General features: G+C 37.2%; 1 protein-coding gene across 7 annotated transcripts in view; it reads left to right on the top strand.

The window, feature by feature from the left end:
• The first annotated feature begins 4,703 nt into the window (after positions 1–4,703).
• The window catches only part of LOC105421974 (protein couch potato), an 86,488-nt gene continuing 75,750 nt past the window's right edge, over positions 4,704–15,441 (top strand). For 2 of the 7 annotated variants that reach the window (XM_089082700.1, XM_089082699.1), the window contains exon 1: positions 4,710–5,012. In XM_089082700.1, the coding sequence (XP_088938826.1) occupies positions 4,950–5,012 (63 nt within the window). In that variant the 5' untranslated portion in view covers positions 4,710–4,949. Of the gene's footprint in view, positions 5,013–15,441 lie in introns of all 7 variants that reach the window. The other 5 variants (XM_089082701.1, XM_011631164.3, XM_089082698.1 and 2 more) reach the window with 4 other exon arrangements.

The following is a 15,441-nucleotide window of genomic DNA, read 5'->3' as shown; positions in this document are numbered from 1 at the left end:
ATTAAAGATTTTTGCAAGCTGACAAGAAACAACATTGATAAAAATATATAAATATGATAGAAGAAAACATCAGAATAATATTTTGTTCCCTGCAATTTTTATATGCGCTATGTATAGTTTTTTCATCAAAATTTCATGTGAAAATAACCCAAAGAAGATTGATATAAAGTATACAGAAACTTTCTTTGACTTTACGTCCGGATGTAGTTCCTCGTGAAATAATAAACGCGATACGATACGATTCCATCCAAGGATAGAGAAATAATTGCGCGAAGAAAATAAATTATTCTACATATTTTCGTCGATCGGCTGGCGCATATGTGTTGATGCACCAGTTGGTGCCTCGTGATACTATCGTCTGTCGATTAGAGCAATAAACCATCAATAATATAGTCTACTTGCTACGATTTAACGTACACTCAAACACGCAAAATATTCGTGCATTTATATGCCTGGAAATAATAGACTCGCGACTTAGCTATTTTTCTTTGTGATTGCATTTGTCCGTGACGTCACGTAGAAATCTGTATGCGACCGGAAGAAACGAATTTTATCATACGATTGCGCCAGAAACGATATCATTGACAAGTAAACGTGTCATTTTAGTCATTTATTCGTGGTCTAATTTTGCCAGATCGATATGTCGGGTGGCACGAAAGAGAAATGGCAAGGACAGAATATTTTCTTTGCACGAAAGAATCATTGTTTTTCTAACATTGAGCATTATTAAAATTTTTGTTTAATTTTTTTCTCGATATGAATTTATTACAAACATATTAAATTTATGTAGATATAAAGATACTATTTTTTATTATTAATCTCACAGCATAGAATATACTGTGAGACTAATAATAAGAATGCTCTTTAGTGTAGAAAAGCATATTATTAATATTTCTTTATTCACACGTGTGCATTAGATTTACCGTAACACAAAGCTGAAATATCATAATTCGATAGTTATTCTACCGTGGTAATTTGATAGTTCTCCACTAATTAATACTAAGCATCTTTTTCCGAGATGGCGGTCGCAAATTTTCTTGTTGTCTTAATAAATGCGATATTTATTATTCTCTTTACGCAAGCTGACCCATTAAAAAAGAAAATATACCGCGGACAACCGTTGTAGCGGGATTTTTTCCTTTCCTCGCACCGCGGGCGCGTTGTTCACTCTCGTGCAACGGGATTCTAGTGCCATCCCATAATTCTGAAACTAGTTGGAACAAAAGCAGCTCACGTATCGTTCATCTGCCCCCTTCCTCTACGCTCCTCCCGCCTCTTTTCGCCAGGCTTGTTTCTGAATCATCTGCGACACAGCCGCATCTTCCACCTGCTAATCTCGAGGAAAGCTGCGCGTTCCGAGCGGCTTCCACCTGTTAGTTATAGGGGAAAGCGTGTAGTCATGGAGTCCTTCGCGTAGAACGAAGCTGCATGCACCGTGCATCGCTCTTCCATCCATGGCGTCTGCGCTCTCTTGATAAAGGGAAAGAGGAAGAGAAGAGAGAAACAGAGAGAAAGAGCGCACATGCCGCGAGTGCACAACGCGGCGTGCGCTTCGAAAGAAAGTACACCATTACCTTCGACGCATCGTTGCACCTCGCGATTTGTTCCCGGGAGCATCGACGCGAGTTCTTTCGAGTGTGCAAACGAGTCGGAATTTTTCGCGATACAATTGAATTTTATCTTTATGTAAGCTATGTGTAATATTCGCATTACATAAGTTCAAGACCTGTGAAATGGAAGATCGCAGATTTTCTAGGAGATTTTAATTTATAGAAAACTAACAAGAAAAAGAAATATGAAATATTTCTTATCATTATGTACATATATGTTTTTCTCTACTAATTATTACAATCTTAATTTTAATTATTTGGAATTTAGTATAATGATAATACATAACTATGCAATAAAATAAAATACACATAAGTCTGCATTAAGTTTATATATATTTATATATATATATACTTGATGTATTTTTAGATGTAATCTCCGCATTTTCTTATACTCCATTGCGCATATTTCGCATTAGCTTTTGTTTTTGTTGACAACAAACTATCCCTTCGTTACATGCTCCTTCGCCTTCAGTCGCCTTTTGTAACAAGCTTCGCGAAGGGATTTTCCTCCGGGGCATGCTTCTTCCTTGACCTCTTTGTTATAACTCATTTTAATAATGCAACTTCAATAATTATGGTTATTATAACGCTGTGCAGCAAGCATAGAACAAAAAGTGCTCGTCATTACAACTATACCAGAATTTCTGATGAAACTTCTCTTATGAAATAAAATCTATTTCTCTTTTGAAATGAGATATCTATAATGTTTATAATAATTTATTTACTATTTTATATATTGATTTATAATTTGTAACCCACATGCTCTTTTTAATCATTGTTACACATTCATTAGAAAAAAATATTATTTTCCAAGGAAATCAATAAAAAGAAGTAAAAAAAGAAGAAAAACAAGAAAAAAAAGAGGAAATAGGTATGTAAATCATTAGTCAAGTTTTTTTATGTAAAAAATTATATATATTTATGTAATATTTGCAAAAATTTTTTTTAGTGATTAGAATAATTCTCGCATATATCTTATCGAATTTTTATTCAAACTTTTTATTTTTTATTCAAAAAGAATCGATTCTTATAAAATAAATTAAGAAATTGAGAAAAAATTTAATATATTTACATTCAATTAAAATTGGAACATTTAATAATTCAATTTATTTTTACAGTGAGCTTTTTTCAATCATCACGTATGAAGAAAATTTTGATAGAAAATAATTTTTTTAAATATATATTTATTATTTTGTTTATTGCCATCATAACTTTATTCGAGAAAAAAACGAAATATTCTCGCGCGCATTCCTAAAGATACGTCCGAAATTCTCTGATGTAGCGGCTCCCTTTCTTGAAGATGATCCAAGAACACGTGTGGGGATCCTGACGCACCCCTATCTTCGTGCGTTTCCCCTCGCAACGGCGGTCATCCCTCCGTTGAGTGCAGCCTCGTTTTCCCGTCACCTTTTCCGGCGGTGAGTCGCGAGGCAGGAGGGGTCGCCGCCGATGGTCCCCCTCCAGGCACGCGCCTCTCGCTTCTCTGTTCCCCTCATCTGAATCGCGAACGACCCGTTCTCTTCCCCTCGTACCCATCGTCGGCGCTCGATCCAAAGCCCCCACACTCCGCCACATCCACCCACTCACCTACCCCGACCCAGTGGCCCGCGGGCCATCCCACTCCACCCTCGCAGCGCGGCGACCCCGCGCGCCCGTCTCACCGTCATCGCGCGCTGGTTCACGCTCCGTCAGTCTGTCGGCAACCTGCGTACCAGTTGTGTCGCAGCGCTCACGTAACAAAATTCTTATTATTATTATCATCGCTCTCTTTACTTGTCTTGAAACTTGATCGGTGGTGTGTTTATTCTCGTTTTCGACTTCGTTGCGCGTATTTACTTTTCAACAGCGTTCCATAGCCCTTAATTACATTTTCGCACGCACGTCCAGGAGCTCTCGCGTTCACCGAAGAAATTATCATTGCCGCCGCATACGTCCGCGCTCGCGCATGAAATTTGCCACGGTCTGCGATTCATACGCGCGCATCATACCGGGCGCACCGATAAAGTGACCGAGAGACAGAAAGGCATCACGAGAGAGAGAGGGAGAGAAGAGTACGAATACGTCAAGTTCGAGCCGATCGCCTGCGAGCCTTATCCGATTGCCGCTGGTATTTATGAGCGTCGCTGGTACTTCGGAACGTTGCTGCGTGTCAATCATCCGGCACGCGGCAAGTCGTGCCATCGATACGCCTCGCGCAACCTCGTCTTCGCCGTCATCATCGCCGTCGCCGTCGTCCTCTTTGTCGTCGTAGCGTGCAGCCGCGCGACGCAGCAGCGCTGGAGTTCACCAGCCGGGACGTCATCGGACGAACACCTGGACGAACATCGCCTGATACACCCGGTGCATGGGTCACTGCTGTACGCCGATAGATGAACCATCCTATCTACAGTCGAGGAACATCGCCGTCGCCGTCGACGCCGCGTTCACCGGGTGCTGCCCTGCTCCACCTCCACGGCGGGCACGCTGCTGGTGTATCGATTGCTCTAAAATAGACGCGTGGGAACAACACCTGCAGGCCAGGCGTACACGTACACACATGCCGTTCGCAAGCGCATAAACGCGCAACAGCCACACACGATCGTGTTTCACGCTTCATACACACTCATACATACGGTTCGTTCGTTCTCTCTCCCTCTCTCTCTCTCTCTCTTTCCCTCTCTGTCTTTCTACTCGTTACGCTGCCACGACTCTCTCGCAGCAACGTGTGACAGGTGCAACGACGGCGACGTCGTCGTAGGGTGGTCGGTGGTGGCGCTGGCGGAGAGCCGCAACAGGAAGCGGAAGAAGTGAGTCGGGTCGAGTTCGCAAGAAGAAGCGAAGAAGAGGAGAAAGAAGTAGAAAAATTCAGGAAGGCACAGGCGAAAAATAAAAGAAAGAAGAGAAAAAAAGGAAGAGGTCGGTTAAAGGAAAGAGAGAGAGAGAAGAAGAATTAGATCAGGGAAGGAGAGGAGGCGTGGAAAAGAAAGAGAAGGGAGAAGAGGAAGAAGAAGAAGAGGAGGAGGAGGCGGAGGAGGAAAAGGAGGAAGAAGAGGAGGAAGAGGAAGAGGAGGAGGAGGAGGAGGAGGAGGAGGAGGAGGAGGAGGAGGAGGAGGAGGAGGAGGAGGAAGAGGAGGAGGAGGAGGAGGAGGAGGAGGAGGCGGCCGCGGCCCCCGTGTTTCTTGCGAAGGGAAGGTTATTTTCCAGTGATACGTCCTGGAGGCGCCCGTCGTCTTCGCCGGTACAACCATAACGCCGCCCGCTTTAAAACGACCGAGACGGGACACGGTGGATTCATCGCCGCCACCCGCTCGTACCGCAGCCCCCGGCAACCCCGGACCGTCCGGCAAACTCGCCTGCATCATGGACGCGCCGCTATCGCAGAGCATGGACTCCGTCAACACGGTGGCCACCGGCGAAGATGAGGTAGGTGTTCTAAGGGTTGCTGCCTGAGGCGCCACGACGGCGGCGGCGCAGCGCATCACAGCGCCGATCCGTGCCGTGTACGATGGCCGAAGGGGTGGTATCCACCCCTTCTGACGCGCTCCCTCTGTCTCTCTTTCTCCCGTGCCATAACTCTCGTACTGCTTTCGCGTTTCATACGTTTTCTGCCAGATTATCGATATCTCCCCTTCATTCGAATCTACCCCTTTCTTTCTCTCGCTTTATCGAAGAGAACATTTTGGATATCAGATATCGTTTCCTTTTCTTTTCTTCCTCCCATCAAGAGGTTACACACCGTCTCTCCCCTTATCATCCTCCCTCTTTCTTCCGCTTTCTCTCCCTCGCTCTTCCATATTATCGCCATATTGGTCGGCTCTCCATCTTCCCTCTTGCTCGCATCTGTATATACACGTTGGTCTCCCTTACTCGTTCCAACCCTCGCGCGTCATACCGCGCGCAAGCGCATAGTTAGATACTCGTGCAGACTGCTGACACGCGCGTACCTCCGCCGCATGTAGAATGCCACTCATTAATGATGCATCCGATGCAAGCTCGATGCATTATACATGCTCGAAATGGTTCAACGCTAGGTATAGGGAAAATATAATAATTAAACAGGTAGAAAAGACATGTTTGTAAATAATTATAGTTAGATAACTTACAGATTAATTTATCGAGATAGATGTTCATGAAGATGTTCGTTGATTTCAAGTATTCGTTGAAATATAATGCTTGATAGTATAACTTTAATGAAATATATCCATGCTATTCCAAGATTCAATTGATCAAGTGATATTAGAGGGATAATTGTTGGCGAATAGAACAAAAAATAATTATGAGAATTATGAGAAATAATATTTATATACACACACATCGTGATGATCTCAATAACGGTTCATTATGTTATTATAGCATACAGAGATATCAGATATTCTCCGGCAAGTAATTAATGCAGGATTTATTTTATTTGGAATTAAATGGTATTAATGCATGATTGTGTATCAAGCGACTTTGCAAAATCGGTTACGAAACACATACAGCGGAGCGCGAGGTTAGTAATTATATATAATTGTACTATTATCCTCGCGAAGTATATAACGCGCGTTCATCAGAATTCTTTGTTCTCCGTGATCAACCGTAACTATGTAATCTTGCATAATTTTTTGCGATTACTCGTAACATATTCTTTGTAGAGCAAGCAGCTGGCGTGTGACGCAACTGTTCGGAGTTGAAACAGTTGTACGACGCAACTGTTCGTAGAGTGGAAACAAATCGTATCTTTAATTTACGATGTTGGATGTCTTATACAGATCGGGAACTATGTAGAGAAGTATTATACGTTGGGTTATAGCGTATGTCGCGAGAACTTTGTTTTAGATTAATTTTCAAACCTGCAATGAAGTTTCTGCGCCGTGTCATTGTACCGTGCACTCGATAACAATGGGATATATATCAAAAACGCCGTAAAACTTCTCGAGAAAAAATATGAATATAGAAACGATAAAAGAGGCTTGCGAGAAAGTGTATTTGGCATATTAAATGACATATTAAATTTTCACGCATTTCATTCGTTGAAATGTTTAATCTTTTAATGTTTTATAATGTGCACGATCTTTCGAAACAAATTTAAAATCTTTTTATTCTTAAAATGAGAGTTTTTTATTTACATATACTCACATACATATATTTCTCAAATAAGAAATAATTGCATTAAATCAATCGTTAAATCAATGCATTAAATTAATAAACATATTATAAAAGATTTTATAATATTGATTATTCATCTTTGCTGATATAACTATATGCTGAACCTTTGAATATAATAGTAAATAGATGATTTTGAAATACGTATATTGAAAATACATATTATTTATTCGATCTCTCAAAGGACAAACGTCTTCTTCAGTTAAGTTCAATTTGGCCCATAACGATAAGGATGTAATAAAATATTGAAACAACAAGCTATGAAGATATTAAATGAATTTTGTAATAAAAAACGGGAATATTTATTTAGGATTTTCTATCGTTTATTAATAAATTCATCGAATTATAAAAGTGATTTTCTATAAAATAATTATTAAATAATGAAAGTTATTTTATTAATACACATATTAATTAACGTTAATTATTACATGATAAAATTAACGTTATTTACGATAAATGGATTATGATAAATGGTCTATCGATCGCATAAACAATGGAAACGAATTATTGGTTCAATTTTATTGAAATTATTTATTATTAATGTTATAAAAGTTCTGAATTTAGATTATTCTCTCACAATTACGAGAGATGAGTCGAAAATTTCGATAGGCTCCAACTATCTCTAGGAGGAGTGCAGTCCTGGCGCCGCCTCGATAAATGATAAAGCCGCGCAACGCCATCGTTGCGCAGCAGCGTATATACATACGTGCGTACATACATACACGTCTCGTGCGGCGCGGAAGGCGGGAATTCGATCGCGTGCCTGCCACGACGGTGTGTGCCTCGCAGGTGACTCGTTTTCACCGGTGCGCGCTCGATCGGTCGGCTGCTTGCTTGCCTGCTCGCTCGCCTGCATTCCCGCCTGCCCTCTCGTCTGCCAGGCTTGGCTTCCTTCCTCGTACAGGCACAGACACAGGCACAGGCATAGGCAGGCGGTCACCTGAAAGAGTAACGCCGCCACGCCGCACCACACTACGCTCGTTATTGATTTTTCCACGACTGTGCGAGAGGGCCACCGAGGAGGGCCCGCCAGCACGCTCCGTGCTATGTCACATCATATGGGAGGTGGATTACGCCGTTGTGACGGTAACGTGGGTGCCAAAGATATATATGCGTGTATGCGTATATGCGCGTATATTGTATACGTGACCGGCATACGTACATGCGTAAATGATTTGACTTAGGTCGCAGAGCGTATCGGGTGGCAACCCCAATGAAGAGTACCCTGGCGGACCTGCTGTTCGTTTTTTATTGCGAAGGGTCAATCGATTCACGTGTTTACGATGGAATAGATGCTCGTAGGGAGTTATATTTTGTATTGCGATGGTTTGATAAAAATGATACCTTTTCCAAGTGGAAATATCAGTTTGTTTGTGGTTCAAGACAGTCTGTAAATAAACCACTGGTGTTGCGAAGATAGATTTCAATTCTATTATATTTTATTTATTAATTTTTCTATTTATATGGAAATATTTAAATATTTCTTGATATTTTTATTATATTTTATTATGCATTATTCACTGTACCTTATTCATTATAAAATTAACTTGTGAATGCAACGCAAAAAATTTGCTATATGAAAAAAGAAAATAATTTTAAGAAAAACATGTTATGAAAATTTCGAATATATCAAAATGCTAAAGACACTTTTCGCGATATCGATTGATTTTGTTGTTGTGTTTGTTTCATGAGAAGCTATCACTGTATATCACGTATTTTAATAGTTGTGAGGGAAGTAATTGTGAGAGAATTCTTAGTATAATAATAAGTAGCATAAAATGATATTAATTGCAAGAATTTAGGTATTTTACATTTGTTTTTACATCGACAAGAACTTTTCCTTTTATATTCAAAATTGTGTTTTAGATAAATTTTTCAAAACACTCTGATTATCATTTTTATTGATAAAGACAAATAATAAATAATACTTGATAATAATTAATAAACAAATTAAATAAAAAATTTTAAAAATGTTAGAAAATAAATGACATACTTGGAGATGTTTTAATAATTATATAAAGTATATATAGAGCGAGTCATTATTTATTAAATAATTTGATTAATTAATATAATCGACTTTTCTATAACAAAAATTTAGAAGAAATGTTATTTATCGTGAATTTTTAATTTACGTCATTAAATATTCTTGAAAAATATTTTTAATTGTTTCACATTTAAATATATCGTGACTTTTTTATGAGAGAGAGATTTATCTCAGATTTCTTTTCTGTAGCGTAAATAAAATTAAAAAATATATTTTATCTATTTCAAGCTTTTTAAAAGTTAATTATAAATTGAAATTATAAAAATGTATTCAATTAATTTTTAATTTTTATATTATATTTTATATTTTATTTATATTTTATTTTATATTTAGAAAATTTTATTTAAATTATGGAAAGATTATTATTGCAGCATAATTTTTTTGAAATTATTAAAATTGCCTGTCATTGATCTTTGAATTTATTTTAAAAGAATGAGAGAGATGAGAAAATAATAAGCGAATATTTATTCGAGATATTGTTTTGTCGTGGAATATTTAATTCAGCCGATCTTTCGATCGGATGACGAGGCATTTGCTGCGCGACAAGTTTGTGATGGTAACGAGAAAACGCTTTCATGCTTCTTCTCGTTAATCGGGGAAAATGAAATTCACGAACAGGTTGCGGTTTTTAATATGAGTGTCGATATTCCGTGAGAGGCAACGCAACGTCTCCAATAATGCAATAATTCCAAAACAAAATTATAGCTTGCGCACGTATGGCATAACGATCACGCTAATCATTTTCATCAATAACAACGTTATTTAGAAACGTTACGATATTGCGAGTTAATGAAATGTTAGCTAACTTCAAATAGAAATACAGTTGAGAAAAATGAAATACGTTCCATATTTTTTATTTTTTATTTGATAAAGTTATATATTTTGTGTATCATATGTCAAATTTTTATCATAAGCGTAATAAGAAGATCCGCATATCACGAGTAATATCTTTTCTATTAACTAATACTAATTGATTGTTTAATATTTCAACGGAGTTTTAACATAAAATTGAAAGAAGATAATCTTTTTCTCAAAATTTGATTATACTGATATGTTAAAAATATATAACTGGTTCACCAAACCGAACGTTCACCGCGCATGTTCCTCGTTTCACCAATCGATAGATTTCGATTTCAATGAGACTTTGATATATCTCGGTGTTCGATTGTGCATGTGTGAATAAATCGTATAACTACAACTGAGTGCGTACCATACCATAATTATCGCGATTCACGCATAAACGTCTGTTGCGTCGAGACACCGCAAAAGAGCAATGGCGCGTGAGAAAATCTACAAAGATATTTCGAATTCGTTGGGCAAATGAACTGATCGCGCGGGTATACATATAACAGCATTATCCTCTTAGAGGTGGACTCTGCATTATGCGTTAACCTTCATCGATGTGTGCAGGTGCATGCATAAAGAGCACCGGCTGGCTGCCCCTCCGTTTCTCTTGCTCTCGTTTCCGCCCTTCTTTCTGTCTGTTCCGCGGGAAAAGCGAACGGGGAATTGGGCTTCGAATCCCCGAAGCTGCACGCTAATGCATTAGGATGGACCGAAATCTCGGTTGGGGATGAAAGCGGAATAAATGAGCGCAGTTACATGGAGAAATCGTCGGAATTGTGATATACAGGTGGAAAAAGTAGAAAAGTATAATAAGCATAACGTGGACGAGAGTGAAAAGTTTATGGAAAAATTATTCCGATTTGATTCGCGGCTTATGTATGTTTGATATTATTATAATTTTCAATACAAGAGATTATTTTAAATATGCTATATTTTATCAAAAAGGTATAAATTAAAATCTCCGATGAAATTATAATGAATGAAAATTATGATTTATACTTATCAAGCTATAAATGTAAAAATATTATTATTTAAATATTTTTCAATTTATGAATTATAAATCTAGATAGATAGATTTTTTATAATTTGATACCTTTAATTAAATAATAGTAGGTCATATAATTTCGTATGTTTTGAATAATTTAAAAAAGAATAATTTCTCTCTGTTGAATCATTACAATACATTGATTCCTTTAATGTCATATGTTGGTGTAACCTGCTTGATTTTTTTAAACAAACTCTTTTCTCCATGTGTCGCACTATATTTGCAAAAACCGGGAGGGAACTTTGAATATGATCAGCTTTCGCGCAACTGATTCGTTTATCGACTCTCGATAATTCTACGATCGAATTATGTTGTCCGCACTAGGAAGCCGGTAGTCGTTGTAGTTAGAAAGTAGAACTCGATCTCTTGGCCGACTATCGTGGGAGAAACTGATACAGAAAGTGGATGCACCGCAAAAAAAAGTACGTGACTGTAAAGAGACTCTCGCTTCCCGTGGCAAGATTTCCCGGACGTTTCTTGACTTGTACGCTTTAATAATTCTTCTATTGAAAAAAGCGTAAAAGCATAAAATATTAGAGATAAAATGGCATTTGTGCTTTTAATAAAATATTTCTTTACGAATCATAATAAAAAATATATTGCACGCCTTGAAAATAGCTGAGTTAAAAGTGAACCAAATGAACAAATTAAATTAAACTTCTGTTTCATTTAACAATCAGGATTGTTTTAAAAGAAACCTTGTGGAGATAATTTCAGATATTCTATATTCTGGATATATTGGGATTTTAGCATTTTTGAATTAATATATATGCGAATTTATGTTTTATATTTCTTAAAGTAAAAATTTGAAATAATATTTTAACGAAGTTGAGAATTATAGATTCTCTCTTAAATGTATAGTCATTTTTAGATTATAAATATTTGACTCAGTAAGATAAAATAAAATACATGAATTTTTACGTTGGCATAATTACGATATTTTGTGATGAAATAAATTTATGAATACAATGACCTGCGGATCACAAGTGAATTCTCGCGGTTTCTCGCTGTTTCAAGATAGAATTTATGACGTTTGCAGGAAGCGAACTGTGCGTGAAATCTAGAAACATTTTTTAGTCCATTTATCTTGCGCCTTAAAAAAAAGTGCTAGCGGTCACATGCGATTCATTATGTTTAACGTTTGCGCTCGGAAATTCTGAAATCTTCGGACCGTTACGAGCAGCTGTTATGGACTTTTTGTTTTCATTTCCCTCGATCGCTACTTAAGCGATCGATCAGTGCGGTCGAGGGAAATGAAAACAAAAAGTCTGTCCGCTTCGGTGGCCATCGCAGGCAATGTTTAAACTTCTCTAGCGGATGTTGAAAGCTGAATGTTTGGCAGTTGCGAGAAAGGAAGTCGGGAGGAAGTCATCGCACGTCGGGGAATAATCCTCTTTCCTTGACCGCTCTCGTCTTCCTGGTGATGAGATTTGCTTGCTGGAACGTGTCGGTGGTATAAGGAATCTTACTAAATCGATTTGCCGTGAGGCCAATACGAGGAATGGCAGGATCGACGATAGTCGGTCGCTAAGCGACAGAAGCTTTGATTTTCACGAATTCGTGAGTGCATCGATAAACGTATTTGAAAGTTTAATTTGCTATGTATGATCTTCTTTGCTTTAACTTACTCCAGAAAAATTTGAGCGAAATGTAGAATAAATTGGAATAAATATGGCAATGGGACGAATAGAAAGAAGTTACTTGTGGTGATTATGAATAAATGACATTAAATAAAATGACATTAATAATAAAATTTTGATTTTGAGCACTTAAATTTAACACTAGATAAAAAAATCCCTGTAAAAATTAAAAATTAAACTCAATTTTACTATTTCAAAATCTTGCTATATAACATTTATATTGATTTCTCATGTTTATCACATCATGTTTGTTTTAATGGAATATAATCATATAGATAATAATTATAATACATAGTTTATACACAAAGCATAATATATAGTTAATAATACGTTAATAATAACAAGTAAACTAAATAATATGCTAATATTATAATATAGAGTATTATGATATACATAGATTATGAAATGTAAGTAACTTCTAAAGATGAAATCGAATATTTTTCTATTTTCTCTCTTTTTATAAGAAATTTCTTTAATTTTGAAAACGTATTTGCAAAATTTAAAGAGAAATTATTAAATTTATATGAATATGCGATTAAATGATATTTAATGATTTAAAATAGTTGTTATAAGTTACAGTGGTACTGGAGATATTTTGGGAAGGGGATTTGTCGAGTGTGCAATAGCCTCACCCGCTAACCTTTTTCTTTCTCTCGTTAGAGAGAACACACCATTTCGTAAGAAAATGCATGGTTTTACCGCAATCGCTGTCATTACGTAAACTAGGATTATTACACCTTTACATTGTAAAGCGGTCGCAATTCCCGCGTGCGGTTGCACTTGCAACGAGCAACATGTATCCAAAACGCGCTGTCGTTTCCGTAGAAAATTCAACGTGAGAACTCATGATCTGCTTACTTTCTCTCAGTCGAAATATTTCAGTTTGATCTTTCTTGAATTCTGAGCATGTAATTAGGTTTGAGAAACTAGTATTTGTCGCGAGCTCTATGAGCAAACATCTACTAATTGAACGACTTAATTAAGCAGTATACTAGCTTAATATATTGATCGCTATTAATTGGCAACACCTAGCAATAATGATGACTTTCATAAGATGAGACGAAGGGTGACACAAGATGAGATGAAGGAAAACATGAAAATCGATACTGTTTAGAGCTTCTCTTTGAAGTGTTTTACTCTACCTATATCATAATTCGCCTCAATTTTTCAAATATACTGCTAGTCGTATTTTTAATACGTAAAGTTAGTACATTAGATAAAAATAGCAATAGATTCGTAAAAATAGCAGAAAGAAATAAAAAGTAGCAGAAATAGATAAAAAGTATTATAAAATATTATGAAAACTTTGTAACATTTTCTTACTATCATTAAATTATTTTAAATTTAAATTGGCGTGACAATTTTAATCTCTATGGAGGAGCGCATTGTGATGCTATTATGCGACATATAATTTTATAACGATGTAGTGAGCGAGCGCAACGCGCTCCAAGTTGTTCAAAGTTGTTACAATTCAGTTGCAAACGTATTTTCGTCAACTTTCGCCAAGTAAATTACGAAACGCTTTCATGAATTCACGCAAATTTGCGTATCGATAGCTTACCAGTAGAACGAGCTGAAGAACTCATTCTTTTTCTTTTTTTGCGAATAATCCCTTCGTTGCAGTGTCAACGTTGAGAGATCCTCATTGTTCCGTGTCGAATTGTCCTGACCTCTTTACTCACCGGCGAAAAAGACTTTGTCGGTCGACGACGAATTTGCCATCACGGTTGCCCGAGGAGACGATGTGCAATCGATACTCGATCGTCGAGGAAATCTGCGCGTGTCCGGCGATCGTCGCCGAAATGTGAGGGGACTCTGCGAGTGAGGTGCATTTCTGTTAACTTTTACACTCGTACATCATTTATCTAACAGTAAATTGTTGGTATTTGTCCTTACTTTTAATATTTTCCTTATTAATAGAAAATAAGAATTTATGCGACCTAATGAAGAAAGAAAACTTTCTATTTTGAAGTTATCAGAAAAGAGAATACTTGGAAATGTTTTCGGTATTAACAGCAAATAACTTTTCACATGTTAAAGGTAGAAAATTGTTCGTTTAACAGAATGCACGTGAGTCACGTAATGTAATGTTGTACATTTTATTGAACTATTACGATAGTGGTACCACGAATATCGATAGACTCAATATCGATGGCCTCGCTATTATCGCAAAATTACGTTTCGACATACCAATACTGCTCGAAAGCGCCGCTTTGAGTTAGAATGCACTACCTCGTATTCAATCATCTAATTGCCTGCATAGCCAAGCTGACCGTAAATCCCAATCGTATACAAAATGGGGCAACATTGACTAACGATTTATTAGTCAGACAGACGTGTAACCACTTCATTATGGAACGGAACCGATCGGGCATGGACAGCGGGTCGGGGGGAGGCGGGAGAAGTGGTCAAAATTTCGAGTTCGTGATTGTTCGAGTTCTCCGCAGGTGGGTGGTTCAATTTAATTTATGTGACTGGTCGCTAACACGCTGGATTCATGATATGCAAACAAACAAGGGATTGTACGACTGTACAATCTCAATCAGCGATAGCGCTCGTTGTGATGGCATTAATGCACGCGTTGTGTCGTGGATAATACAGTGTTTTTCGTTATCAAATGACTGTACAACTATTAGATCGCGTTATGTGAAGGGAAATAGACAGTCACCTTGCGTGAGCGTATATAACGCGAAACAGAAGCAACTTCGTATAGTCATGCGAAACGTCGTTGTTTCCAACAGAGAATCTCATTCTTATTCTTGTACATGATAAATAAATAATACAGATTTGATATATTTTTATCAATTTGTCAAAACATGATGAGAAATACACCGTTGATTATATTTACAATACATTTACTGATTTTATCTTATTTAAACAATAATTTTTATTGATAAAGTATAGAAATATTTTTCAAATTTTATTTTTATGATATATTGCATGTAAATAATTGTATTAATATTAAATAAAATAATTAAATAAAATAATATTTTAAATATTCAAATCTGTTGTACTAACATCTCGATGTCGCATGTCAAAATATTCCAACTGTTATGCGCGCATTGAGTACCACTGAGTCCACTGTCGGCAACAGGAGCGGCCGCAGGCAGCATTAATGAGCGGCAGTGTTCG

The sequence above is a fragment of the Pogonomyrmex barbatus genome, unplaced genomic scaffold, assembly GCF_055798465.1.
Source record: "Pogonomyrmex barbatus isolate J1 unplaced genomic scaffold, ASM5579846v1 scaffold6, whole genome shotgun sequence".
Lineage (NCBI taxonomy): Eukaryota > Metazoa > Arthropoda > Insecta > Hymenoptera > Formicidae > Pogonomyrmex > Pogonomyrmex barbatus.
The sequence above is the reverse complement of the archived record's forward strand: the minus strand, read 5'-3'. Positions and strand labels throughout refer to the sequence as shown.